A 25,112-nucleotide genomic window follows, 5' to 3' on the forward strand; every position below is an offset into this window, starting at 1 on the left:
CCCAAGTGGCCGCTGTTTAATGCTGGAATCCGGTAAAGGGACATTTAGGCCCCGGGCACGCGACCGTAAAATCGTCTGTAATTGTGGACACGTTCATTTCTATGGCCGACGGACACGTTCCCGCGTATCTATGTGTAGGTGCCCGTGCCATAGAAATCTTCCGTAAAAAATAGAACACGTCCTATTTTTTTTGTTTTACAGACCGTGCTCCCATACTTTATAATGCGTCCGGCCGTGCCAGTGATTATGGACCGTGAATACGGGCACGGTCGTGTGCATGCGGCCTTACCGTACAGTCAGCTGTGGGAATCAGAGCGTCGCCGATAGAAAAAGTCGCCAGCTATCGCATATCTATCTATCTATCTATCTATCTATCTATCTCACATCTATCTATCTCATATCTATCTATCTATCTATCTATCTATCTATCTATCTCACATCTATCTATCTCATATCTATCTATCTATCTATCTATCTATCTCACATCTATCTATCTCATATCTATCTATCTATCTATCTATCTATCTCATATCTATCTATCTCTTATCTATCTATCTATCTATCTCATATCTATCTATCTATCTATCTCATATCTATCTATCTATCTATCTCATATCTATCTATCTATCTCATATCTATCTATCTCTTATCTATCTATCTATCTATCTATCTATCTATCTATCTATCTCATATCTATCTATCTATCTATCTCATATCTATCTATCTATCTATCTCATATCTATCTATCTATCTCATATCTATCTATCTCATATCTATCTATCTATCTATCTATCTCATATCTATCTATCTATCTCATATCTATCTATCTCATATCTATCTATCTCATATCTATCTATCTATCTCATATCTATCTATCTATCTATCTCATATCTATCTATCTATCTATCTATCTATCTATCTATCTATCTATCTATCTATCTATCTATCTATCTATCTATCTATCTATCTATCTATCTATCTCATATCTATCTATCTCTTATCTATCTATCTATCTATCTCATATCTATCTATCTATCTATCTCATATCTATCTATCTATCTATCTCATATCTATCTATCTATCTCATATCTATCTATCTCTTATCTATCTATCTATCTATCTATCTATCTATCTATCTATCTCATATCTATCTATCTATCTATCTCATATCTATCTATCTATCTATCTCATATCTATCTATCTATCTCATATCTATCTATCTCATATCTATCTATCTATCTATCTATCTCATATCTATCTATCTATCTCATATCTATCTATCTCATATCTATCTATCTCATATCTATCTATCTATCTCATATCTATCTATCTATCTATCTCATATCTATCTATCTATCTATCTATCTATCCTCTATTCTTTTCCTCTCTACCCCCTATCTTTTTTCTTTTTGCTCTTTTCTCAAACCTCATCTTCCCAAACCAACTGCAAGGATTTATAAAGGAAAAAAAACCAGATGGTTGGGCCATTTTCTGCCTCCATGAGACCCGATTGAGGGGCAATGAGGCATTCTAATGTTAGAAAGATAGAAATTTACTTGCTTTAACTTCATATGGCGCTTTGAAAGAGTTCATTCAGACTCGGACACAACAACATCAACTGGGTGAATAAACCATTGACGGCACAAGCAGCCTTACACTGGCCTTCAGTTCATGCCCCATTTCCTCCTAATCTCCCTCTCCCCTCGGTGCCCTCGCGCTCCCTTTTGTCTCGCACTCTTTCTCCCCGTACAATGCTCCGCTCTACCCTCCCTCCTCCTAATATCTTATGATTTATTATATTTTTTTATTTATATTTATTTTTTTTCTTCCCTGTATTTTTCCATCGCTGTCGCGGCTCCCCTGCTGGGCCGGATAAATGGAAAGGCTGGTGACACGGGGCAGGCGGTCAATGGCCCGGCATGGAATAGCGCGTTTCTCTGTCAGCCATGCTGCAGCCTTCCTGTCGTTATATTTTTATTTGGTTATTTTATCTAATATAAGTTGTCAGCGCCGGGCCTGGGAAATTGGGCGCGAAGTAATTTTTGATTTGCAGGATTTAGTAAACAGATTTGAATCTTGAAATTTCATGAGTCGATCATGTGGCCCCAACCCCTCACTTAGCCAGAACCCCTCACTTAGCCTGAGCCAACCCTCACTTACCCTGGACCCCCCCTAACTTGCCCTGGACCCCTTACTTTTAGTTAGACCCCCCTCACATAGCCCGAACTCCTCACTTAGCCCAACCGTTAACTTTTATTTGTGTTGTCAAACAATACATATCATACGATTGTCTGGCGCCCAATAATACAGAACTAGCCCTGGTCCCACGTGTGACCAAATGCAGGAAAGTGCCCAATTTGAGTGGGATTGGACAATCGGGGGCTGCCAGACTATTGGAATGCTATCGTTTTTGTTTCCAGGATTCCTCCTTGTTCTTTCAGACTCTTTGTGAGGCTCAGGAGTCCAGAAAATGAGATAGTCTGGCATGATGTATGGGGACTATGAGTGACCGTATTCTTAGTCCCGCTCTCCCTGGGCCTCTGGCGTTTCCGGATCCCGGCCCCACTCCTAGTTTTGGGAATGCTGCTCTAGCAGTTTTTGCAGCCGTATCCTGAAATACAGTAGGTGTCTGTGGGTTTCCGAGCAGACGGCGCAGGGAACGCAGGGTGCCGGAGTGATTGACAGGCATTACCACGCCCACAAGTCAGGGACCGCAAGCAATCAAATGGGCCAAAGCAGATTTTAGCCACTAACCCAGAAAGGCCGTGAATGATGAGCGCGAAGAGAAGGCGCCTTCTTATTGTGACTCTGCCAAGGCTGGCATTAGGCTGATATGTTTTTAGATGAGTTTCTGCTTTGTTCCTCTCCGCTCCCCCGGATGTATTAACCTCGGGGACACTGTACGAGTGCGTTCCTGCGGTGCACCTGCCGGGGTCACCCACTCTCTGATTTCTTTCTCTATTTTTGCAGAATAAACTGCTGTGATATAAACGGGGCTCTGTCTTTAGGCAGAAAGACTTCAATCTAGCGGCTTCTGATTGTGCGCCGGTTATAGGCAGCCCCCCCTCCGCGCTCCGACTCCACTTCGTTGCATTATATGACACTGCTGTTTTTGGTATAAGGATCTTTTATTACTGCAGTTATTAAATTGATATTAAAAAGTGATATGGGGGGGGGCTTCAAATCAATATGGCTTCCAATCTGGTGCTGGGATAGGAGGTCCGAGAGCTTCTTCTTCTTCTCCTCGCAGCTTCCCATATCTTGTGGTACAAATGTACAAGATGGTCCCCCCCCCCTCCCCTGATTGGTGGCAGAGTCATTGTGGAGGGGGATGAGTGCCCTACAAAGACTCAATCCACCATTGAAGAGGGAGAATGATGCCATCTTGATGCCCCCAGCGGCTGGGACTGTTAGATAGGCCCTTGCCAGTGACATAGCTATAGGGGTTGCAGAGGTAGCAATTGTAACTGGACTTCAACACGTTGACGGCCCAATGCCTACGGCACCATAATCGGAGTGGGCAGAGGTGTGGTGGCGTACAGTATCGCAGCGCACCCCATGGCACGCGCTATATAAATGAATACTGAAATCTGGGTTGTGATGTCTAATGTTACACTTCTATTGCTGATGTAGCAGAGCTGCTTCGGTCGTTTCACTGTTTTGTTGGGACTGATGCTACAATAAGTTTTACCTGCAGTCCTATGCAAAACCACAGATAAAGTGGGGGAGATTTTTCTCTGTGGATCCGACTGATTTAGTCAGGCGTCCCTCCGACGGGAAACGAGGATCGGACAGATTGGATTTTAACCCATTTGATCCTATTGTGTCCACCTAGATAAGCGGCGCCAATGGGGTCTGAAAACCGCATATCCCGTCTTTTACCTTAAGAATAATATATCTTTTGACCGACCAAACAAATTTCTATACAGTTGCTTATGGAGTCGGGGTGGAGATCAAATGATCGTTCTCTCATGTGATTGGCGTACTGCTCCGGGGTGTGCCAGTCAGAAATTCCGCCATATCCCTTATGAAACCGTATAGCAGTTTAGCATTATGGTTCAGACTACTAAACAATGACTGGAAAATGGCCGAAAACGCTCATAAATCAGTCGCAGTTGGTGACTTTCTTTTAATTGTAATAACTAATTATAATGATAATCCAGCTCCCCTCCCCTCAAGTGTCCTGATTTGGATGTATATGGTCACATGACCTATCATTCCTATAACTTACACTAACAGAATATGAATGTAAAGACCCAGACTGGGGCAGACATAACTGGAAGCAGCCAATCACATTGCAGCTTTTATTGTTTTAGGGCAGGTTTGAAAATAAAAGCATTGATTTGATTGGTTGTTGGGGCAACACCTGACTGAGGGCCTTAGTCATAACAACAATATAAGGTCAGTGTTGCCCATAGCAACCAATCAGATTCAGGCTCTCAATTTTCCAGAACGAGTTTAAAAATGAAAGAAGCGATCTGATTGGTTGGGCAACTCCTCCATATTGTTGATTGTAACCAATCAACTTTTTTTTTTTTCTAGCGCAGGTTAGGGAATGAAGAGTTCTGATTGGTTGCAGTGATCATTTGCTGCATTTATGTCTGCCGTAGGTTACTTTTTGCTGCTTTTTGAAGTATTTTTACCTCAGAACTTTCCAAATATAAAATCCATGTTACCGTTCTTCTTTCCCTGCAGAATCACGCACCTGACGGGCTGTTTGTGAAAACTAAAGACCCCAGCACCTCGCCAAGCACCCCCGACATTCTGGAAATTGAGTTTAAGAAAGGTGGGTGTCTGTGGCAGTTATAAATAAAGTTATTTGAAAACAACAACGTGATTTAAATCTGAGTTAACGGAGGGGTACGTATTGTTTTTCAAATCGCTTTATTTATAAGGGTATTTTTTGATTTTATTGCCGAAATTTCTACGACTGAAACCAAGTAAATGGGGATATTACATCGTAAAATAACGTAATATAGCAATATACAATCATGAGTAGCAATAATAAGAAAAAATAAAAACCGTCTCCGGCACCTCACGGTTTTACCGACATTTGCGCTATTATATGATTTCTGTGCGTGAAATCTCTACATTTTTCCGTAGCTTTTTTTTCTCGCATCCGTTATTACAGGACAATCCCATCATAAATAGATCCCTGTATCTGTGTGGCTGGCGCAGGGCTCTGGTCGTCGGCGCGGTGTCGCTGTCACACGTCTGCAGCTTATAGGAGACGGTGTCTGGCAGCTGCTCGGAGCTCGCGCCGTCACGACGCGTCCAGTGACTCATTTACACGTGGCATTGTAGTAACTTTTATGCTATTGTCACGGAAAATATCCCCGAGAAATTAAAGTCCCATCGTCATCCCGGGAGGACAATGGCGGCCGGGTCTATCAGATTATCTATTCATCGCCTTCGCTTTTTATTTATTTGAAGTTCTAATCTAATTATTGACTATTTGAAAACGATAAGCTGCGGATCAGGGAGCGGCGCGGTCTGGGCAGAAGTGACGGGTGGAATCCGGTCTATTAAAAAAAAAAAAAAAGCCTTTAAATATAAATGGGATCTGCAGAGTGGCGGCGGCGGCGGCTTAAAGTTCATTATTGCAAAGAATTACATTTAACAGCATAAGAGGGTGAGAGTGCTCTGCGGAGAGGTGATTGGCATTGAATAGGGCAATCAATACTAATGGGGGCAACAGATGGAGAAAAGATTAAGCACAAAACTAGTCCCGGCTCCACTTTGTGGCGAAACGACCCCTTGTCAGATCGCTGATACATTTATTGCTCATTTCAGTTTCCAAAAGAATAATGCGGCCTTTCTTTTCATAGTCTGTCCTCTCCCTCCCACCCCGTAGCCTTTCCATCCGAAAATCCCCCCTCGCCCTCCCCGGGGGCTCAGCCCCGTACACCACACCCTTCCCTCTGCCTTTCTTGTGGAAGGTGTAATAATTAATTCATGGGGTCTCCCTATGGCTGTGCGGCTTTAACTTCTTACTGACTAGAGCGTGCCCCCCCTCCCCTCCCCTCTCCTCTTTTTGAGCGTTGACAGGTCTAGAACTCGGTTGGCGCTCATTGAAACAGACATTATGGGAGGGTCGGATGGGTGGGTCGGAAACCCACCATGCAACTGGCCACCGGCTTCCCCCCTCCTCTGTCCCCATTTGTCAGGCTCAAATCTCCGAGTGGTGAGACAGAAGGTGCTGGGCCGTAAGACAATGGGAGACCGTGAAATGCAATTAAGAATGGGGCTGGTGGCAATTTCACAGTGTATGAAATGAAAGCCAGGGTGACAGTGGAGACAGGCAGCGGGCCCGAGGGGGTGAGGGGGGGCTCATTTTATTGCAGTTTCTATTTTTCCCTAAATCTGTAACCTCTCCCCTCCTTCCCTTCCCCGCCACCTTCTGGTTCTTAAGGAGTTATTTAGAGTTCATATCTGTCTCATCCATTAAACGCTGCTGTGTGTGGCGTAACCGCGGCCTCATTGGAAAGTCCCATGGGGGAGGGGGGGGGTCATTTTCCGTCTGTAAAATGTCTTCTCACAAATACCCACGTGTTACACGGACGCTGTTGTTTTTGTCTTCCTCACAGGTGTCCCCGTGCAAGTCACCAACGTTCAGGATGGAAAGCGGCATCACTCCGCGCTGGAGCTCTTCTACTATCTCAACGAAATTGCGTAAGTCCTCCAAAAAAAAAAAGACAGCTGGACATATGGACAGCTGGAAATGCATGCGGTGTAATGTGGGGGTACCTGGACTAACACTGGGGTCCTCCCAATTGGGGATACAGTTTAAAAGTGCCCACGGAGGGGCATATTTACCACAGAGGCTGCCATGCAGGTTGGAGCACTGGCTCACTCGGGTGCGAACCTGTGCAGCGCTCCTACTCTCCACAGCCGCGAAACCACCGCAAGGGTGACACTGCCCTTCACCCATGGAACATGGTCCTACGTACCGAAGAGACAACCTGTGCAGCTGCCATGGGGCCCATGAAGTCTGTGAGCCCAGCGCTGGTTGGAGCCATCTCTCTCAAATGGATGGCATGTACCTCCCTCTCCAAGGGAAAAATTGCCCTGGGGGGCACTAGTTGTTTTTTCCTATGGAGCAGTTGTTCAGCTACCATGGGGTCCCACTTAGGTTGGCAGAATCTCCCTTTCCAATGGGTGGTGTGAATCGGCTCCGGTGGCATGACTCTAAGCTCCTGGACCCCAATGTGGAATCTGTAACCGGGTCCTCACCTACCATGTGCCATCTAGAATACTGGTGTCTCCAGGGGGGGACTGCTACGTTTGCACCACTTTTAGTTACACCCCTGCAACCATATCACGCCAGTAAGGGGGGAAAACCACCCCGAGAGTGACTCTGCCCGTCTTTTATACAGGGTGGTGGTGCAAAGGGCCAAAAGTTTCGACTTTTTGATCACAATTTCGGATCCAGTGACCTTCATGACTGTTGTGTAATTGTTCCCGTAACCCTGCAGTTCTTTAATCCATATCGTGTTCGTGCCGAGTGGCTCTCCCCATCACCCGCAGGCGTCATACTGGGGGTCTATCCGGCCCAGCAGATGAAATGATCCGGAGAGCCCATCTCTAGCTATACGGGGCAAGGGCCGCATCGATTAACGGTGAAGCAGTAAGATTTTGCACATTGCCTAGTCCTTTTATTGAGACACAACCTGGGCTCACCTGCGGTTCCCGCGGTACACCCATGCATCTCAGGGGGGGACGGAGCGCTTCCACCATGAAGAACATGGCATATCACGGTTTGCTGCAAAGCATCATGGTCCAGAACACGAGTGCTACTAAACCCAGACTGGACACCAGCTGTATAAGACCTCGCCCGCCATCAGGGCACTGACCATCATCACAGGCCCTCAGTACCCCCCCCCCCCTTGTAAAATGACATCAGGCAATAAGTGCAATTAAACCAAGGCCTCTATGACCCTGCAGCCGCCCATTACCCTGCCAACCTTCAATGCCACATGACATTACCGCGCGGCGTCGCAGCTTCCATGGTTTTCTCCAGAAACAATGCAGCTACCAGTACAATACAACCGCGCCAGCCTTAAAGTGGAAAGAGAGGATATTATAATATACTCGAGAGATAATCAAGAACAGTCACAATAACAGATCAACCTTGTCAGGTCCTATTGTGAGTCAAGTGCCTTCATCTTCAGCTCCGGCTAGATAGTGAGCGCCCCCTACTGGAGGATAAAGCAGCTGCGTTTTCTAATGACTGCCGACCTTACGGGGGGGGCCCCGCTCCTGGTATGTTGTCTGATCGTCTTCTGTAATGGATCGAGTGTATCCGACCTGCTGACCATCTTTTCTCTCTACAGCGGGAAGCACGGCGTGGGGCGCATAGATATTGTGGAGAACCGATACATTGGGATGAAGTCACGGGGTAAGTTTCCTATCCAGGTAATTAATAACAGCGTTGTGGAGGCACTTATGTTGTGATATTTTCCTATTGACTTTAATGGAGGAGAAACGCAGCCTATGGAACACGTATCTGGCGCAATTGCGTTATGACAGACGCATTAACACGTATATACAGGTCAATGAAAATGCAATTGCGCCACTTGACTGCGGTTTCCCATACCGCTGCCTACTATCCGTGTATCCGCACTATACATAAGCCAAACTTCTACATTATCCACAATGGTGAGTCTATGTGGAGAATTGCTTAAATGGCGCTCCCCTCATAAAGCGCTCATGTTATTCTGCAGGTAATTTCACATCCCGCCGCTGTCACGTCAATCTATCCACGGCCATCGGCTTGTGTCAGCGCATCCCTCAGTAGTCGGGGGGGATCTGCAGACAATATCATGGAGGTTGGCAGATTTCCGCGCGCCATTCTTGTTGTTCCGGCCGAACCTCTATTGTCTTCTCTTCAGATGAACGGGCCGCTCCTCACTATTATTATGGAGTTGTTTTTTTCTTCAGGATTCGACCTTTTTATTTAAAGGAATAGAAACTCTAAAAGTTGGAGTTTTTATTCCTGGCTTTCGGTTTGCATGTGGGCTGTCATGTGGCCGTTAGGTGCCGATCCCGTGAGTAGGCAGAGAAGACAAAGGGGCGTGACTATAACCTGACCATACAGGGAGGCGAACAGGGAATACTTCTGTACAGGTTAAGTAATAGGATGAAAGACCGTTCCATAAATGGCCGACAATGGTGGCACCGTCCACTACCCGGCTACAGAAGGAAGCGCAGCTCTGAAGCACAAACTGCTGCTCTGAGAAAAGTGAAACACTGGTAGGGAATTGTCATTTTAGCAATATATTAGACATTCACTACTAAAAGATCGATCTAATCCCAGCTGGATGGCAACGTAGGGGTTAAAGTGGTCCCTAATTTATGTCAAATTATTAAGTTCTGTAGCTTTCTAATATACTTTGTTTCATTTCCTCACCATGCTCAAGTTCTCTGCTGGCTGTTCGTGAACGCAAACATTGTTGATTATATTCATAGGCTCAATACCTGTCCGGACCTATTACTACTCACGGCTGAGGGTTTGTTACAGTTATACCCAGTCTAGAAAATCCTCTGGGATGTAAACAGACATTTTACCTGCACTAATACATTGTAACAAACCATCAGGACAGGAGAGATATTTTCACTAATTAGGATTGTCTGGACTGGTGGATGCAATTGTAACAAAACCCTCAGCTGTGAGAAGTCTTAAACCTGCGCAGGTTTTCAGCCTTTTCATGTAAATAAGAATGTTCCAATTCACTGACCGCAAGCAGAGATCTTGCAAATGGTGAAGTATTAGAAAGTTGAAGGAATTTTCATTGTACAATGCTTTTTTTTATTTTATTTTTTACCTTTTTTTTTTTTTTTTCATGTAAAGCAGGGGTCTGTGTGCAGCGGGCGGGGGCAGGGCTCCTCCGGCAGGTGCGTGTGTGTGTAGCTTTGTCTATGTGTGGCGCTCTCTCTGCGCTCGTGTAGCTGCGGCTCGGTGCGTCTCACTACTCCTCTAACAATAGACGGCGCTCGGGCAGATGAAATTGCAATAGATTTGATGCATATTATGTCTTTTCACAACCTCATTATCAAATTACGTTTTTTGCGCTGAAGGAGGCCTAATTAAGTCAAGAAAATGAAATCTGTGGGAGGGAAAAGTGCAGCGCGATTGGGCTTTTAATTCTGCCAAAAGAACAAAAGCTTTTTTTTTTCTTTTGAATTTCCCTTTTTGTCTCAATTTTTCATTTTTTATTTTTTTTTTTTAAACCCTTTAAGACAAAAAACGATGATTTCATTTAAGACGGAGACGTTTCTAAAAAGTTTTGTTTTGCGTCTTGGCCAAGAAAGGGTCGTCCTCGTCGCAGGTGTCTGTGATTCCTCCAGATTGGTGCATTTTAGCTACAATAGAGATTTAAGAAGCATTCAGTATAGATAGACGGTCTGTCATGGGTTAACACTAAATATTCCTGGTGGTCCAGGGTGACATGAAGATGTAATAATATCCATGGCCTATGGTGATTTAGGGGTTAACTGTAGTATATGGGGTGGTTTAAGGGTTCATTCAGATGAGCGTATATGTAGTCCGTGTGACGGATGTTAAAAAAACGGCGGTCACACGGACTCGTGTACTTCAATGGGGCCATTCACAGGAAGGGTCAGTGAGAAAATAGGTGTCCTATTTTTTTTTTGCGCTTCATCCCTCCATAGACTAGTGTATGGGGGATGCGTGATAATGCGTCCCGCAGGGGTGCAGCAAGGGTGCACCTCAAATGTGAAAAACTGCAGTTCTTCACGTCCGAGGTTTGCTATGTTCGTCTGAATGTAGCCTTATACATGTTGACCCTGGTGGTCTAGAGAAGTGAAAGGGTTTATTGTAATCTCCCTAGTGGACTAAGGTAGTAAAGGGGTTAATGGTAATAGCATGGGTGGTCTAGGATACTTAAGATGTAAAAGGAAAGATCCCTTGTGGTCTAGGGCAATATAGGGGCTTCATTCTAATAACCCTGGTGGTCTAGGGCAGTATAGGGGATTCATTCTAATAACCCTGGTGGACTAGGGAAGTATAGGGGATTAATTCTAATAACCCTGGTGGTCTAGGGCAGTATAGGGGCTTCATTCTAATAACCCTGGTGGTCTAGTGCAGTATTGGGGATTCATTCTAATAACCCTAGTGGTCTAGGGCAGTATAGGGGATTAATTCTAATAACCCTAGTGGTCTAGGGCAGTATTGGGGATTAATTATAATAACCCTGCTGGTCTAGGGCAGTATAGGGGCTTCATTCTAATAACCCTGGTGGTCTAGGGCAGTATAGGGGCTTCATTCTAATAACCCTGGTGGTCTAGGGCAGTATAGGGGCTTCATTCTAATAACCCTGGTGGTCTAGGGCAGTATAGGGGCTTCATTCTAATAACCCTGGTGGTCTAGGGCAGTATAGGGGATTAATTCTAATAACCCTGGTGGTCTAGGGCAGTATAGGGGCTTCATTCTAATAACCCTGCTGGTCTAGGGCAGTATAGGGGCTTCATTCTAATAACCCTGGTGGTCTAGGGCAGTATAGGGGCTTCATTCTAATAACCCTGGTGGTCTAGGGCAGTATTGGGGATTCATTCTAATAACCCTAGTGGTCTAGGGCAGTATAGGGGATTAATTCTAATAACCCTAGTGGTCTAGGGCAGTATTGGGGATTAATTATAATAACCCTGCTGGTCTAGGGCAGTATAGGGGCTTCATTCTAATAACCCTGGTGGTCTAGGGCAGTATAGGGGCTTCATTCTAATAACCCTGCTGGTCTAGGGCAGTATAGGGGCTTCATTCTAATAACCCTGGTGGTCTAGGGCAGTATAGGGGCTTCATTCTAATAACCCTGGTGGTCTAGGGCAGTATAGGGGATTAATTCTAATAACCCTGGTGGTCTAGGGCAGTATTGGGGATTAATTCTAATAACCCTGGTGGTCTAGGGCAGTATAGGGGCTTCATTCTAATAACCCTGGTGGTCTAGGGCAGTATAGGGGATTAATTCTAATAACCCTGGTGGTCTAGGCAGGATAGGGGCTTCATTCTAATAACCCTGGTGGTCTAGGGCAGTATAGGGGCTTCATTCTAATAACCCTGGTGGTCTAGGGCAGTATAGGGGCTTCATTCTAATAACCCTGGTGGTCTAGGGCAGTATAGGGGATTAATTCTAATAACCCTGGTGGTCTAGGGCAGTATAGGGGCTTCATTCTAATAACCCTGCTGGTCTAGGGCAGTATAGGGGCTTCATTCTAATAACCCTGGTGGTCTAGGGCAGTATAGGGGCTTCATTCTAATAACCCTGGTGGTCTAGGGCAGTATTGGGGATTCATTCTAATAACCCTAGTGGTCTAGGGCAGTATAGGGGATTAATTCTAATAACCCTAGTGGTCTAGGGCAGTATTGGGGATTAATTATAATAACCCTGCTGGTCTAGGGCAGTATAGGGGCTTCATTCTAATAACCCTGGTGGTCTAGGGCAGTATAGGGGCTTCATTCTAATAACCCTGCTGGTCTAGGGCAGTATAGGGGCTTCATTCTAATAACCCTGGTGGTCTAGGGCAGTATAGGGGCTTCATTCTAATAACCCTGGTGGTCTAGGGCAGTATAGGGGATTAATTCTAATAACCCTGGTGGTCTAGGGCAGTATTGGGGATTAATTCTAATAACCCTGGTGGTCTAGGGCAGTATAGGGGCTTCATTCTAATAACCCTGGTGGTCTAGGGCAGTATAGGGGCTTCATTCTAATAACCCTGGTGGTCTAGGGCAGTATAGGGGCTTCATTCTAATAACCCTGGTGGTCTAGGGCAGTATAGGGGCTTCATTCTAATAACCCTGGTGGTCTAGGGCAGTATAGGGGCTTCATTCTAATAACCCTGCTGGTCTAGGGCAGTATAGGGGCTTCATTCTAATAACCCTGGTGGTCTAGGGCAGTATAGGGGCTTCATTCTAATAACCCTGGTGGTCTAGGGCAGTATAGGGGATTAATTCTAATAACCCTGGTGGTCTAGGGCAGTATTGGGGATTAATTCTAATAACCCTGGTGGTCTAGGGCAGTATAGGGGCTTCATTCTAATAACCCTGGTGGTCTAGGGCAGTATAGGGGATTAATTCTAATAACCCTGGTGGTCTAGGGCAGTATAGGGGCTTCATTCTAATAACCCTGGTGGTCTAGGGCAGTATAGGGGCTTCATTCTAATAACCCTGGTGGTCTAGGGCAGTATAGGGGATTAATTCTAATAACCCTGGTGGTCTAGGGCAGTATAGGGGATTAATTCTAATAACCCTGGTGGTCTAAGGTAGTGTGTGAGTAATGAACCCCCCCATACCCCTCCATATCCCAACGGCAGTCCACCCACAATCTGCCTGGCTGGTGGTATTTCCCTTGGGTGAGATATGGCTGGTTCAGCGGCCGCCGCTATTTCTGGTGCGTTTCTTCTCCGCTGTATACTCGGTTACACTCCTCAGCGCTTCTACAGCAGGGAACAACATGTTTATTCATCGAGCGTTAAAAATAATTCAGTTTATTGAAAAGCCGAGCGTGGAGCCTGTAACAAAGCCAAAAACCTGTTAAATGAGACGACAGGAAAATATGAAGACTCTATGAAGTCTGGATGAGATAATGGAAGGCGTAAAAGAGCGGGATTTATGTTCTACACCTAGTGTATGCACCGAGGTATACTGCTGAGCTGTGTATCTAAGCCTATCATGTGATACTGATTGCTGAGCTGTGTATCTAATCCTATCATGTGATACTGTCTGCTGAGCTGTGTATCTAATCCTATCATGTGTGATACTGTCTGCTGACCCGCTGTATCTAATCCTATCATGTGTGATACTGTCTGCTGAGCTGTGTATCTAATCCTATCATTTGATACTGTCTGCTGAGCTGTGTATCTAATCCTATCATGTGATACTGTCTGCTGAACTGTGTATCTAATCCTATCATGTGTGATACTGACTGCTGAGCTGTGTATCTAATCCTATCATGTGTGATACTGTCTGCTGACCCGCTGTATCTAATCCCATCATGTGATACTGACTGCTGAGCTGTATCTAATCCCATCATGTGATACTGTCTGGTGAGCTGTGTATCTAATCATATCATGTGTGATACGGTCTGCTGATCTGTGTATCTAATCCTATCATGTGTGATACTGTCTGCTGAGCTGTGTATCTAATCATATCATGTGTGATACTGTCTGGTGAGCTGTGTATCTAATCATATCATGTGTGATACTGTCTGCTGAGCTCTGTATCTAAGGCAATCATGTGTGATACTGTCTGCTGAGTGGTGTATCTAATCCTATCATGTGTGATACTGTCTCCGAGAACTACAATGCAGTAGGCTCTCGCTCGGCTCTTGCTTGCGGTGTCATTATGACATATAGAGCCATGTTCACACATGTTCAGGCTGAAAAATATGGGACTGGTTTGCAGAGAGAAGAACCTCTGAATGAAGGTGTTTTCAAAGTGCTTTTTGAAGTGAACGGGAAATGGGAAAAATCCGCCTGTAAACGCTTCACGACACTTCACTTCATTTTGCAGCATAAACCCTTTCTGGTCAGCACTACATCGGTGACATGGAGCTGTTTGCAGTCGTATTTCCAGTGTATTTTGGGGGTAATATGTGCGTTTTGCGCTCTGAAATCCACCTGAGAATAAGCGGTGTGAACAGGGTTGTATGGGCCCCGCGTGTTCCTCGGTACATGTATGTAGTTGGCACGCGTGTCGCAGCGCTCTGGTTTTGTGGCGTGCAGGTAATCCGGAGCCGTGTCATATTGATGGCTTCCTTTCATAGCGGCTGGCGGGAGGCGCACGTTTGCAGCGCTGTCACGGTATTCAGCGCACAGCTGTCACAGCATAGAAAATATGAAAACAAGGACCCCCCCCCCTCCCCCAACCCCGACTGTGACTGGAGAGGAAATCTCATAGAGACACCGATAACAGCAACAGCCTCGTATTGTGAAGACTTCATCCATTTCCCAGAATCCTCTGCACACCTGCGACTATCCCACAAGTTTCTCCTGAGGGCCGAGCAATGAAATACAAGGGCCACACGTTCTCAATGTAGAAGACGGGAGAATGGCCGGTCTGTCACATAGACTACCCCAGATACACGGCTCAGCAGACAGTATCACGCATGAGAGGATTAGATACAGCGGCTCAGCAGACAGTATCACACATGATAGGATTAGATACACAGCTCAGCAGACAGTATCACACATGATAGGATTAGATACACGGCTCAGCAGACAGTACCACACATGAGAGGATTAGATACAGCGGTTCAGCAGACAGTATCACACATGATAGGATTAGATACACGGCTCAGCAGACAGTATCACACATGAGAGGATTAGATACAGCGGCTCAGCAGACAGTATCACACATGATAGGATTAGATACACGGCTCAGCAGACAGTACCACACGAGAGGATTAGATACAGCGGTTCAGCAGACAGTATCACACATGATAGGATTAGATACACAGCTCAGCAGACAGTATCACACATGATAGGATTAGATACACAGCTCAGGTTTGGCCATGTTTTTCCCTGTTGTACCATGGGGCACTCTCCTTAGAGAAAATAGCATTAGCAAAGTAGACCGCCCGAGGGTCGTGCCACCAGGGGCGGGGGAGGATACATGCTGCGCCCTATATCCAAGCCGATCACGGGTAGTTGTCACCACTTGTCTGCATTAGTAAGACATTGGCCACCGTGGCACCGATTTTTGCATCTGCTCTTAATACTTTTCAGAAAAGATGGTGTAAGACAAACAGCGCCTTCAATCTCAGCTCCTTTATTTAGGGCTGTAATATTGTAAAGCTGCCGGTCTCCCCCTCCTCCGTCCGCAGGTCTCGTCCTATGTTATAATCATATCATGTCATTATTCTGTGGTGTGAATGGAACTATGTGCCCCCCCCCCCCCACATTGTTTGTTACTTTGTATACAGAACAGATTACAATAAAGATACAAACTTACAAATGACCGCAGCCCTGAGATGTCATGTGTAGGGTTCCCAGCAGGGGGCATCAGTGAGACGTCTTCTCCCCCGGGATCCCACAGACAGGAAGTGACAGGCAGGTGGGCTGTCACTCCCCGATCCTTCTCTCTTCTACTCCCTGTATAAAGGATTGTCAGAGCCGCTCGGCGGGAGACTCCTAGTAGTAAGATTTGAGGAACGTTATTTTACATAAATCACCCCTGAATACTAATATCTTTTTTTGGGTGGAGTTCCCCTTTAAAAATACTTTGTCACTTTTTACATTTCAAGATAATAGTTTTCTGTTCTATCTGTTTCCGGGAAAGCTGGGTGATCATCAATACGACCCCCATTTCAGCTTCTGCTTCGTTATAAACATGGGGTATGTATCCTTTCATACAGGAAAGCTGGGTGACAACTGTCATGGCGCCATATCACTGTCACCCACATAGGTCAATAAAGTTTCCCTTGTTTTTTTATTTAAAGGGGAAACGTCGACTCCTGTGTGAACCATCATGGCCTCCATATTGCTGTCCCCCGGCTTTCCTACACATACATGAATAAAATTGTCATTTTTTAATTCTTTAGAAATAGACCGTATTTAAAGGGGAAACGACCACTCCAGTAGAAACGGTCATGGCGGCCATATTGCTGTCCCCCAGCTTTCCCAGACCTGAATACATACAATTTCACACACGTGTGTGTATATATATATTATTTTTTTTTATTTATATTTGTATATTTAAAGGGGAAGTGACGTGATTACGTTCACCGGCCCGGATGGCATTTTTATGTTTTTAAGTTGTCTTTTCACCGTTTTCCCGTCGGCGTTCAGAACCTACCAAGTTAGAGGTTTCGTGTCCAACATAGTTTAACATTGTTCTGACAGGCGGAGAATTAACCTGTCACTCCGCTCGGCTGCCTTCCAAAGCTGGCGGACACTTATCTAAATGAGCAGTTATCCTCGGGGAGAGATACTTTCAGCTTTGTTGCCTGGTGTATAGCTCTCCATCACGGCGTGAGCCGCCAGCCTTCCAATCACGGCTGTTTTAAATAGTATTATTTCCTAACCGCTTATGCTTGGCCGAAAGTGAGAGTGAAGTAGAGGAATAAAGGGAGGGGAGGCAAGGAGGGGGGTCTATAGAGAACTGTTATTTAAGGCCCTTCTCCTCCGTGCCTCCTCTCCTTCTCCTTGGCTTTAATTACAGCCTTTCTGCGGGAGTCCGGTGGGCTGGAGACGGTGAAGCGATCAGTTCTTGAAACCTGTCATTTCAGCCTCTTCAAAAAAAGAGGAATCTACACATTTTCACCACAAGGTGCGGAGTGGTCTGTCTTTGCCCCCAGCGGGGTAGTAATGACACACACACTTTGCAGCAAGCTGAGAGTGAATGAAGTCGGTCTGCAGTTCTGCTGTCACGGGCCTCATTAATGGTGTCATTTGACAGCAATTTGGGCTTCATGTATCCTGATCTTCCTTTTTTTTTTCTCTTCCCCCCCCCCCCCCCCCACTTGCCTGAAAAAAAAAATATGTCTAGGTATCTACGAGACGCCGGCTGGAACCATCCTGTACCACGCTCACTTAGACATCGAGACGTTTACCATGGACCGCGAAGTGCGGAAGATCAAGCAGCAGCTGTCGCAGAAGTTCTCCGAGCAGGTCTACAATGGTAGGTGTCCCAAAAGTGTTTCTCTTGTCAATAGAGCGACGCCGTCTTATAAAGCCGCCGCTTGTCTACGCAGAACACCAATAACGTCTAAGAGGCTCAACGTAAATGACCACCTTTTATCATCTGGTTGATTTTAGGCCCCACATTGTGTGCTGATTAATTTCATAATAGATTGTTATAGCGGTCAGAGCTCCAAATCCCCTGCATTGACATAGTTTCATGATAAAATGTTTTATACCTGCAGCCACCACTAGAGGGAGCTCACTGCATACTGTTATTATTGAGTTCAATGTATAATCCGTAATTAGTGAGCTCCCCCTAGTGGTGGCTGCAAGCCACTAGAATTTTATCATGTAACTGTGTCTATGCAGGGGATTTGGAGCTCTGTGTTAGAAAAACAGAACTCCGACCGCCTTTAAAAATATATTAAACCTATTAAGATGAAAAACGAATAAACAAAACTGTGAATTAGGATGGACATTCACTTGTATTATTGAGTTCAGCAACTTTCTGTCCCTTCTAAATGTTTAGGATGGCATAAAACATTCCAGAACTGAAGGTTTGCTACAGTGTATCAGTGTAGGCAATCCTCTGTGATTGAAATACAAAAAACTGCTTAAAGAGGAACTCTGGCAGGGGGCAACAAGTTACCTGCCTCCCCCTCCCCTCCTGATAAATAATTACATGTTTCTTTGTTTTTTAACAGAATTTACTTTATTTTACATATATTGACATTTTGTCACTTTTTAATATCCACCTTGTTCGCTGCTGCAGGTGTGTAACTATTGTGCTTGCTCTGGGGTTGCCATGGCAGCATCAACAGATGGACTTCCTGTCATGTGATCTCCACTTTCATGAATGTGCTGTCATGTGGGTAGTCACATGACAGGAAGACCATATAAAGTTAGTCTATTGATGCTACCATAGCAACCCCAGAGCAGGCACAATAGTCACATGACTGCAACAGCAGGGAGAGCGAAATTGTACAAGATGAATATTTTGACCGTTTCTTTGCCGCTAGGGGCAGTCTCCTGTTGCACGGTAGGAAGAACCATCCCTGGACCTCCTTGTACCTACCACTGGTGTATTGTGGGGTTTGGTATTTCTTGCCTCTAGATCTAAATGACCATAGAATAGGATATCTGGCACTTCTTCAGACAACTGTTACCAATGGCTATTTCCCCGAAAACATGTTATTTTTTTTCAATAGGGTGAGGGAGAAGCGGCTAAAAGGCACACGTGGCACCGCTTATCTCCTGGGAAGACAATATGTCCCAAAAATCCGTCCTGATAGCTCCATGATTACCTTGATTGAGGGCCAGCTCGGCCCTATAGAGATTAGATCTCTGGTGGTCCCATCCATCAACATCAATCAACCAGATTTAAAGATGACTTCCCCTTAAAGTCATTAACAACCCTATTGAGCAGTTTCATCACTCAGCTTTCCCAGACTCCGGAGTATCTCATTTATATGCACTGATTTATCCTTCGAGGCATAACTGAACAGAAGTGCTTTCGACCTATAGGAGAGCTGGGTGACTACCCCTTTGGGAGCTTGAATGACGGCCATATTTGTTGTCCCTGGAAAAGATACAAATAAGAAAGGGTGGAGTGCTCTTTAAGAAACTTTTTTTTTTTTTTTGCTGTGTTACAAAATGCGCCTTTTTTTTTTTCTTCGTGCCGCTTTTACTTCAGGCCCCGTTAATTGATAACGTCCACATGGCCCTGGGGAACGGCCGCTCTGCTGGAGACTTGGGGACAGATGTGCTCTGGTATTCCTTTCCCGGGAGGAAAGTGGAAGTCCTTTCTTCTGACTGTGACTAATGTTACCTTGGGAGAATGCTATGGAAGGTGAGCTCACCTGAGCCGGCTCCCAGCAAACACAGGTCCATATGGTCTCTGATTCCTGACCCTGATAAGAGGCGAGGTCAGGCCGCAGCCTGGCGTCTTTCATCCACAGGACGCTGGAAGCAAAGGGCCGGGAAAGAAAAGCAAGAGTTACCCTGACTCCGCTCTGCCTATAGATCGCTGCTTCTCTAAGGTTACAATCGAAATGTTTCAAGTCGCCGCAGCGTTTCCACCCGCAGTTCACGGACGGCGATAATTAGAGCGCGCAGTGCAGCCGTGCGTGAATAGGCCGGAATTTATCAAGTGCGATTTCCAAATAATAACACGGATCTCGCGTTTCATCTAGGGTCACTATCCTAAAATGGATTGAAATGGCGTTACACATTCGGGGCGGAGCTTCATAAAATCTGCTTACATTCGCAAATACGGTTAGGACGGAAAATAATCGCAGAGGTTACAATATGGAGAGTAGTGAAAAAAACGGCAATTTGTGGACCATAATTAGGGAAATTGAAGGTTCCAATATAAAAAATGCAAAAAATCTGGCATGTCCTGCTCAGCTTGTTAGTTTTCCGGACCATTGGGATGATCCAAATAGCTGGTGCCGGATTAAAGGAATTTTACCGTTACTTGACAGCGCAACGGCACATTTAACAAACATTATAGTAGCTGTTACTATGTCACGTTGCGTCTCAACCCCATTGGCCACAAGCGCCAATACCCGTTTGCCAGGCGGCCGATCTTCATACGTTTTGAAGCCTTGTGATGTCTCATCCGTTCTTTGATCCGCAGGTTTCTGGTACAGCCCTGAGTGCGAGTTTGTCCGTTCCTGTATCTCCAAATCTCAGGAGCTGGTGGAAGGCAAAGTGCAGGTGTCAGTCCTGAAGGGGCAAGTTTACGTGCTGGGCCGAGAGTCGCCACAGTCTCTATATAACGAGGAACTTGTCAGGTAAGAAGCGATCGCTCACCGTACAGCATCTGATTGTAGGTGTAGTCCCATCTCGGCGTGTCTGTTATTTGCGAAGTGCAGGGTCTTTTTTTAGTGCAGGGTCACTTTAAGGCGGCTTTTAATATCTTCCTGGTAGGTGTAAAAAGACCCAGATATGTCATATACTTTTTATTAGGTTTCGAGCTCCGTTTGTCTCCTGCAGACTCATCTATTGATGACAGCTATGAGGGGGCGGGTCCAGACTACACAGCATTCTGTCTGTGTAGTCTGGACCCGCCCATTCACAGCTGTTTTTAGGCGCAGGACCTGACTACTGTGCAGCTGCTAGCTCAGGCGGTGAAGCGCCAAAGCTAATAACATTATATCACAAAGTCTTACCGTGAACCAAGGTGGTTACACTGGTTGTATGGGACAAATATATGAGGTGTCATTTGTAGATTATAGTCGGAGTTCCTGTATCCTCTTGCAGTGTTCCTTTAAGGAATCTGAAGGACGCAGCTTTTCTTTGCTATGATTGTGGGTCAACAATGGGTGCCACGTTGCTTTTCGGCCATGACGCCGTGACCTTCTAGGACTTCCGCCAATCCATGCTGCTGTCTAGCCGATTTCTTGCCCTACCAGATTAAAATGTCACTGCCCCATCATGATTTTCGGATGCGCCCACCAAGCATGAAGAAATGTCGCAGCTCGGATATCCCACCTGTGTTTATTTTACCTGAGGACGGAGCGCTCATATTATCTCCACCGCCCACTTACCTTGGGTGCCCCCCCTCTTCTTTCCTCCCACCTCCTCCCGTCCATTTCCAAATCAGCAGCTTCTCAATCCACATCCAACCCCTCTCATTATGTCACTCTCTCTCTCTTGGGGAGATTCGATGAATAAAGTGAAAAGAAGAGGGGAAAAAAAAACCCCGCTAAAGCGAGCGCGATCAGTAGAGAGACGGCTTTTATACTCGCCGCGTCTCCAACCATTTGCCTTTCTTCTTCTTGACTTTTGCATCTTTGCTTTGAAAGCTTTTGAATGACAGCGTAACGGGAAGCGGGGGGAACGAGCACGCTGCTACAAGCAGCGCAGGGTGGAAATGCCTCCGCTCCGTGGGTATAAAGTAATGTAATTATAGAGCAGGTCAGAGTCACTTCAATGAGCAAAAATAAAAGGCGCCGCTTTTCTTCTGTGTCTTTTTCCTTCATACTTTACTTTCACGTCAAGGGAGGTAAAATCATTCTCCAGGCGTTTTTTTTTGGTGGTAATTTATATACGGGGGGGGGGGATGGCGGCCGCGGTTTGATTTTACAATTCCCGTCTTTCAATCTCCCCGTAATAGTAAGTTTGATATTAACAGAAATGGGGAAGGTGTGGACGTGGACGTGGGAAACAATTGTTCATTCCTTATATATGTATGGCCGCCATTGTCACTCAGCTTTCCTGGACTCCTGATTACTAAATCTAGCCAGTGTTGGGGTATGTTCACACGACCCATTTTCAGCTGTAAACGCCCCGAAAAACGGCTAAAAATGCGGGTGCTGAACGCCTCCAAACATCTGCCCATTGATTTTAATGGGAAAAACGGCGTTCCATTGCCACGGGGCGTTTTTACGTTAAAAAAAAAAAGCCTCATAAAAAGTGCAGGTCACTTCTGGAGCCGTTTTTGGTGCCGTTTTTCATTGACTCAATAGAAAAACGGCTCCAAAAACGGCCGTAAAAAACCGAGAGTTGCTTAAAAAAACGGCTGAAAATCTGAGGCTGTTTTCCCTCGTGAACGTAGCCTTATAGTGATGGACGCCTGCCTGCCGCTACGTCGCTGTATAACTAGTCATGTCTGCCGTTCAGGATTGTAGGAAAGCTGGAGCTGTAATAATGATCCTTCTGTTTGTAAATTGACGTGTATGGCCACCATTACCAGCGTTCCCATCCAGCTTTTCCAGACTTCTGAATGGCAGACATGCTTAGTTATGCCGTATTATATCTCTGTGTCCCGTAATTATTAATTTGCCATTCAGGGGTTTGGAAAAGTTGGGTACACGGCAAGTAGTTTTGCGCGGATTGATCACACATTGATTAATTCTTTCCCCTTCCCCCGCAGCATGGACATGCAGGGAGATTACGAGCCCTGCGACGCGTCTGGATTCATCAAGATTAATGCCGTCAGGTGAGGTGAATTCTGGGATATATTGAATGCATTGTTTCTCTTTTTAGGGTCACCTGCAGCTGTCACTCAGGGTGTTTTGGGGTGTTTATGGCAGTGTATCACATATAAACTCTAGCCGCTGCCTGATGGTGGCCATTGTACGTCTCCGTATTATAAGGCCTCGTCTACACTTGACTTGTGGGTACTGTGGCCGTGCTGTATTTTTCCTTAATTGCGGGCAATGTCGTGTGTGGTAACCCATAACACAAACACACGGGCATCTTTTATATACTGCTGGGCATTTGCTAATCCTGAAGGCCTTAAAATGGAAGAATTGTCCTGGTTACCCATAGCAACCAATCAGGTTCGGTCTTTTATTTGGAGGATGGCACTGGAAAATGAAACATGATCTCTGATTGGTCGCTGGGCAACAAGGACATGATCCATAAGACTCCACTTGGGAACTAGAATTCATATATTGGAGTAGTCCTCCATGGCAACCAATCAGATTCCAGCTCTAATGTTAAGGTTAGAAGATGAGAGCAGAGATCTGACTGGTTGCTCGGGTTTTGTGCTATTTGTTTCAGTCACGAGGCACGCGGCGGCCATACTGACACTTTCCAGCCAATGAACAAACAGAATATTCAGCCTCATTTATCAAAACCGTCTAACAGATAATCAGCGACCAATCAGAGTGCAGCTTTCATTTTTTTCCCTTTTTAAAGCTGAGCTCTGATTGGCTGCTCTGTAACTGGTTGCTATGGGCAATGAGACCAATTTTTTTCAGGCCCAATGGATCTAAAATAAAAACTGATGGGGGAAGTAGCGCCGCTGCATAATAAAAGGGGAGGTCCAGTGTGGACGACCCATCTAAAAAGTTTGGGCCTACGGCAAAACGAGCATAAAAAATATGAGCTGACAGATATACAGTAAAAAAAAAAAAATCCTAAAAATAATGGTTACAAAAAATACCCGTACCCATAACTCCTAATCTGCAGATTCCACCATAATGTAAACTAAATGCTATCTATGAACCCTAAATTGATGCCTAAAACTAATCCCGCAAAAAAAGAAACACATGATGAAGCGACATTCGCGTGAAATAAAAAAAGTTTTTTTGTAGGGGCGGGGCAGAAATGGAAAGAGCTAATCAGGGCCAAGCTACCCCCTTAGCGGATCGGTCAGCTCTCCTGATGTGTCTCTTTTAGTAAATTCCCCATGAAATAGCAATTCGGCACCTTTTTCTTAGAACTCTCCGGGTCCTCTGTTACTCCTCCTGGAAATGTATGAATACATTAATAACTGGGTGTTACGATTTCCCTGGTTACTACACGCTGAGTGTCAGAGTGTCTTGAGACACACTCTATCAACAAGGGGAATGCAGTTAACAATTTATTCATAAATTTCCAGGAGGAATAACAGAGGAAAGGTGGCAATTTTTTTTTATTTTTTTTAAATGGTGAATTTACTAAAACGGACATGTCAGGAGAGCTGACGGATCCTCTAAGGGGGTAACTGGGCCCTGATGTAAAACCCTCTACCTGACCCTCTGTAGAGCCACCAATGTTGTATAAAAAGAGGGGGGTAAATGGCCATAATTGTCACAAAAAATGTTTTCCTTAAGTGGCGGCGCTCGCAGCTGATAGGGTCGCCCTGCGTCAGGTCGTCAGGGTCTCCTCAGTATTTACATAAAGCCTTTCTTTCCATTAATTATCTTTCTTCAAGGCTTTGAGTCCCCGGGATCTGCATTCACCTTCCCGTCTGGCGCGGCGTGCAGGAATAATAAACACCCCCTATAATTCATGCATCTGTCATAAATGGCGGCTTTGACTTATTAACAAATAAAATTGACCTTGTGACTCGTCTCCATTGATTTACATGAATGACATCGACCTTTCGCTAATTTACCCCTCCCCACCTTTGTTTTCTTCTCTCCGGGTTTTACAGGTTAAAAGAATATCACCGATTGGGGAAGAAGGTCACAGCTCAAGCGAAATGAAAACAGGAGCAAAGAAAAAAACACGAACAAAGCCGCGGCTATAGAAGAGGAGCGCGGCGGTTGCGTGCGTCTTACTCCCCGCCTGTCTCCACTTCCCCGCGGTCGTTCATTGGTCGCTGTAATCAATGAAGATGTTTTGTGCAGTAAATCGCAGGTTAGATGTGTGTGACTCCTATAGGAACAGCAATTACCAGGAGGTGGTGTGGGGTGTGAGGGGTTAACAGCGCAGATATTAAAGGAAATAATTTCTGTAGAGTCAATTAAAAAAAAAAATAAAAGCCGTGTATTCAGCGTGGTTGTGCGAGGCGGCGGCGGCGGCCGGTTACTGACGGTTAATGGAAGAAGATTAAAGCAGAAAAGTGGATTGTGTTATTAATAGAGGAAATGAAATAGGATCAAAATTTCAGGAGGAGAGAGAGAGAGATATGAGAGAGAGAGAGAGAGAGATATGAGAGAGAGCGCGAGATATGAGAGAGAGCGCGAGATATGAGAGAGAGCGCGAGATATGAGAGAGAGCGCGAGATATGAGAGAGAGTGCGAGATATGAGAGAGAGA

The 25,112-nt window shown here is 45.3% G+C and overlaps 1 protein-coding gene across 1 annotated transcript in view; it reads left to right on the top strand.

Moving 5' to 3' along the window:
* The window catches only part of ASS1 (argininosuccinate synthase 1), a 55,981-nt gene extending 31,146 nt beyond the window's left edge, over nt 1-24,835 (top strand). Inside the window, exons 10-16 of the mRNA XM_075834662.1 lie at nt 4,696-4,786; nt 6,588-6,672; nt 8,334-8,398; nt 17,501-17,632; nt 20,273-20,429; nt 22,514-22,579; nt 24,506-24,835. Coding sequence (XP_075690777.1) covers nt 4,696-4,786; nt 6,588-6,672; nt 8,334-8,398; nt 17,501-17,632; nt 20,273-20,429; nt 22,514-22,579; nt 24,506-24,557 — 648 coding nt within the window. The 3' untranslated portion in view covers nt 24,558-24,835. The remainder of the gene's footprint in view (nt 1-4,695; nt 4,787-6,587; nt 6,673-8,333; nt 8,399-17,500; nt 17,633-20,272; nt 20,430-22,513; nt 22,580-24,505) is intronic.
* Nucleotides 24,836-25,112: the final 277 nt, after the last annotated feature.

The sequence above is a fragment of the Rhinoderma darwinii genome, chromosome 8 (assembly GCF_050947455.1).
Source record: "Rhinoderma darwinii isolate aRhiDar2 chromosome 8, aRhiDar2.hap1, whole genome shotgun sequence".
In the NCBI taxonomy this organism is placed as follows: Eukaryota; Metazoa; Chordata; class Amphibia; order Anura; family Rhinodermatidae; genus Rhinoderma; species Rhinoderma darwinii.